At 16.1% G+C, this 3,846-nt stretch overlaps 1 protein-coding gene across 1 annotated transcript; it reads left to right on the top strand.

Annotated features, from left to right (window-relative positions):
• Positions 1 to 483: 483 nt before the first annotated feature.
• On the top strand, positions 484 to 2,850 carry PGAL8A_00315100 (conserved Plasmodium protein, unknown function; the record flags this gene model as incomplete). The annotated part of the gene is made up of 4 exons (XM_028672166.1): positions 484 to 585; positions 664 to 726; positions 857 to 1,069; positions 1,222 to 2,850. The coding sequence occupies 4 exons, from the start codon at positions 484 to 486 to the stop codon at positions 2,848 to 2,850; spliced, it is 2,007 nt and encodes a 668-aa protein (XP_028528746.1).
• Positions 2,851 to 3,846: the final 996 nt, after the last annotated feature.

Here is a 3,846-nt window from a genome sequence, read left to right as displayed (position 1 = left end):
TTTTATTTTTTTTTTTTTTTTTCTTTAATTTATGATTGATAATTTGTGATAGAAAATCCAAAATTTTATTTTTAATAATATGCAAGTTAGAAAAAATTAATTAAATTATGTAAATAAGAATTATATAAGGTGTATAATATATAAATAAATAATGCAATTGTTCAAAATTAAAATATTTACATTTCCATTCAATAAAAAATATTATAAAAAAAAAAAAAAAAAAAATTACTCTAAACTCTTTATATAACTAATTCTTTTTGTTTTATATTTTATAAGACACATTTTGTAAAATATATATATATTATATGTATTATCATAATTTTTTTTTTAATATATTAATAACATACCATTATTATGATATGTATTTTATGCATAAAAGAATTATTTATGATTTTATCATAGAAAAATATAAAGACTGTTAATATATAATTTAATGATATATAGAGGTTTTTAGAAAATTAAAAAAAGAAAAATCGAATAAAAATGTCATTAAAGCATAGTTCTGATCAATTAATTCAAATAAAATGTTCTTATCTAATAGATAAATATAAAAAAAAACTAAAGAAGTTAAAAGATTTTAAAAATGTAAAAAAATATTTTATTATGTTTTAAAATAAAGACTAATTTAAGATAAGTCAATCAATATCTTATATAAATTTATAGGAATTGAAGTTATCTTTTGAAAAAAAAAATAAAGCATATTATGTTAATAGATACCTACTAAACGTAAAAAAAATAATAAAAAAAAAAGAATTAAATGTAAATTACATATTACACATTAAAAAAAAGCAAAATATCTTTTAATTTCAAATTTATTTTTTCATATCTACATCTATTTATCTATGTATACTTTTAGAAAGAAAAAGAAGAATTATACAAAGAATTTAATAAAAAAAAAGAACTAGAAATGGAATCATTAGAGAGAAAAAAGGACCTTTACAATAGCTATTTTGCAGATATATTTTTATATGAGCAAGAATATTATCAATGTATATATAAAGTATTCAAAAATTTGCTACTAAAAAAAGAAGAAATTGATGAAAAAGAAAAATACGTGATCAAATTACATGTATATTGAAATAGAAAAATATATTAAAAAAAAAGTAGATATATTTATATTTATTTTTCTATTTTTTTTTTTTTTTTTTGTCTAATTTTTAAAAATTTATTATTTCTATCAAAATTAATACTTTTATTCTTCATATTTTTCATTTATTTAAGGAATATGCACATATGATGTTTTCTGATAAAAATGTTAATAGTCCATTAGAACAATATAATTGCGAAAAAAAAACCAATTATAAAGAAGAATATAATAATAAAAAAAATATAGATATAGATAATTTATGTAATATAAATATAAATGAGATTTATGAAAGTATTATACATGATAATCTTGATGAAGATATGTATACTTATAATTATGTATGTAAGTCAGGAAAGGAAAATTATCCTAATGAACATTTTTTAAAGATAGATAAAGTCATTCCTCCATTCAATAAATGTGTTGATTCTCTAAATGAAATTTGTGATAATTCATTTAAGAATTATGAAAAAAATATAGTTAAAAAAGAAGATACAAACATGAATAATGATTATAATGAAAATGAATGTGTATACAAAGAACAAGGAAAAAATGAAAAAGAAATAGGGGAAGAAAAAGAGCTACAAATAGAGGTAGAAATAGAGAAAGATGAAAAAGAATGTGTATTTGAAAAAAAGAATAGCTATGAAAACGAACAACCAGAAGCAACAGAAAAAGAAGAAAAGAAAGATGAAATAAAAGATATGTTCTTTGAAGATAAGGAACATAGCATTAATAATTATGTAAATATTGGGGTAAGTTATACCAAGAAAAATGAAGAAAAAAAAAGTGAAGGTAATTATAATGAAACAGAAGACATAAACAAATACATAAAAATAAATGATGATAATAAAAAAGAACATGAAAATAGTTATGAATTAACAAATGAAATTAAGAAAAAAGAATATTTAAATCAAACAAAAATAGAAGAAGAAAATAATTTTCTAAATTATGCTACTTCAAACAATAATTACGAATATATAAAAAATAGAAAGGAAGATGAAGATATTTTATATACTGATGAAATTATTGAAAATGATTCAACTACATTTGATTCAAATAATTTAACTAATAAAATAAATAAAGAAATAGAAATAAGCAATATATATACAAAAGAAAAAGATGATAATGGAGAAAACGAAAAAATTGAAAATGAAGAATTAGATGATGTAATTGAAAATAATATAATTTTTAATATATCTAGTTATTTTAGTGGAAACTATGAAGAGATAAATGACAATGGAAAAGAAGATAAAATTTTTGAAGAAAATAACATGTTAAATAACAGTAATTTTGATGAAAGTAGTAAAATAAAAATTGAATACAATATATTAAAAGAAGATACCTTATATAAAAATGATAATATAAGAAATAACAGTACTGAAAATGTTGAACTAAATAGCTCAAATAAAGATGTAACAAATATTTTTTTGAAAGAATACAGCATAAATAATGATGAATATAAATATATGAATAGTTTGAGTGAAAATAAAGAAATCGAGTTAACAGAATTTCAAAAATATAACAATTATAAAAATGAAAATAGCATAAAAATTGAAAAAATTAATACATTTGAGGATTATGAAGAAGAAAAATCGAAAATTGTAGATATAGAAAATAATGATAATTTCATGTCTATCGAAAATAAGACAGAAAAAAAAAATAATTCATTTAAAAATAAAATTAAAAAAAAGACTGAGATAAAAAATATTCAAGAATTAATTAATTATATGAGCCATAATATAAAAAAAAGTAATAACACTTAATATTTAAGTTGTAATAAAAAGAATGTTTTAAGTTCATTACACACAACTTAGAATGAGTGAAAAATTATGGTATTATTTACTTAAATATATATATATATATACAAGTTTATAGTATTATAATTTTACATATATTTTAAAATGAGTTTAAAATAATTTAAAAATTAGCAATAAATTAATAAGTAAAAATACATGTATATGCTTCAGTATTTTTATTAAAAAAAAAGCCTATACATAAAAACATTTTTTTATAATAATTGAAAAATAAATACAAAAAATATAATATATATATATAAAAAACTATAAAGAAATTTATATTTTACATTATAAAAAAAAAAAAATAAAATTTCACTTTTTTTTATAATAATATTTTATACAATTTTGCATTCAATAATTTGTTTTAGAAAATGATGTATTCCTATCATTAAAAATATTGTATTCGTGAAAAAAAAATATATAATAAAAATTAAAATGTATATATATATATATATATATATATATGCAATAAGTTCATAAGCCGTATTAAAAAAAAAAAAAAAAAAAAAAAACAAAATAATAAAAAAAAAAATAAAAACAAAAATAACTATAACTTAAAAAAAGATTTTTTGTAAACTTTTTTTTTTTTATTATTGACGTAAAAACCAAAAAAGAAATGTCTAAAGTATATGAAATCATTAGATTACTCCTATTAAAATTTATTAATTAATATTTTAAATGTATCATAATCAAAATGTTAATATTTTTTATGTTTATTGTTTTATTCTTTATATATATATATATATATATATATATATATATATATATATAATTATGATTTTCCTGTACATTGTATAAACCTTAAAGTTAAAAAAAAAAAAATGTATTTCATTTTTTGCTTTTTGATAAAATGTATTTAAAAAAAAATGTAAATTTTTAATAAAAATTAGAAATTTAAATTATAACTATTTATATTATTTTATACTTTTTTTTTTTTTTTTTTTTTTTTTAGTTTTTTCCATT

Source organism: Plasmodium gallinaceum (genome assembly GCF_900005855.1).
Source record: "Plasmodium gallinaceum strain 8A genome assembly, contig: PGAL8A_v1_87, whole genome shotgun sequence".
NCBI lineage: Eukaryota > Apicomplexa > Aconoidasida > Haemosporida > Plasmodiidae > Plasmodium > Plasmodium gallinaceum.
Note: the sequence above shows the minus strand (reverse complement) of the source record. Positions and strands in the feature narration are given on the sequence as shown.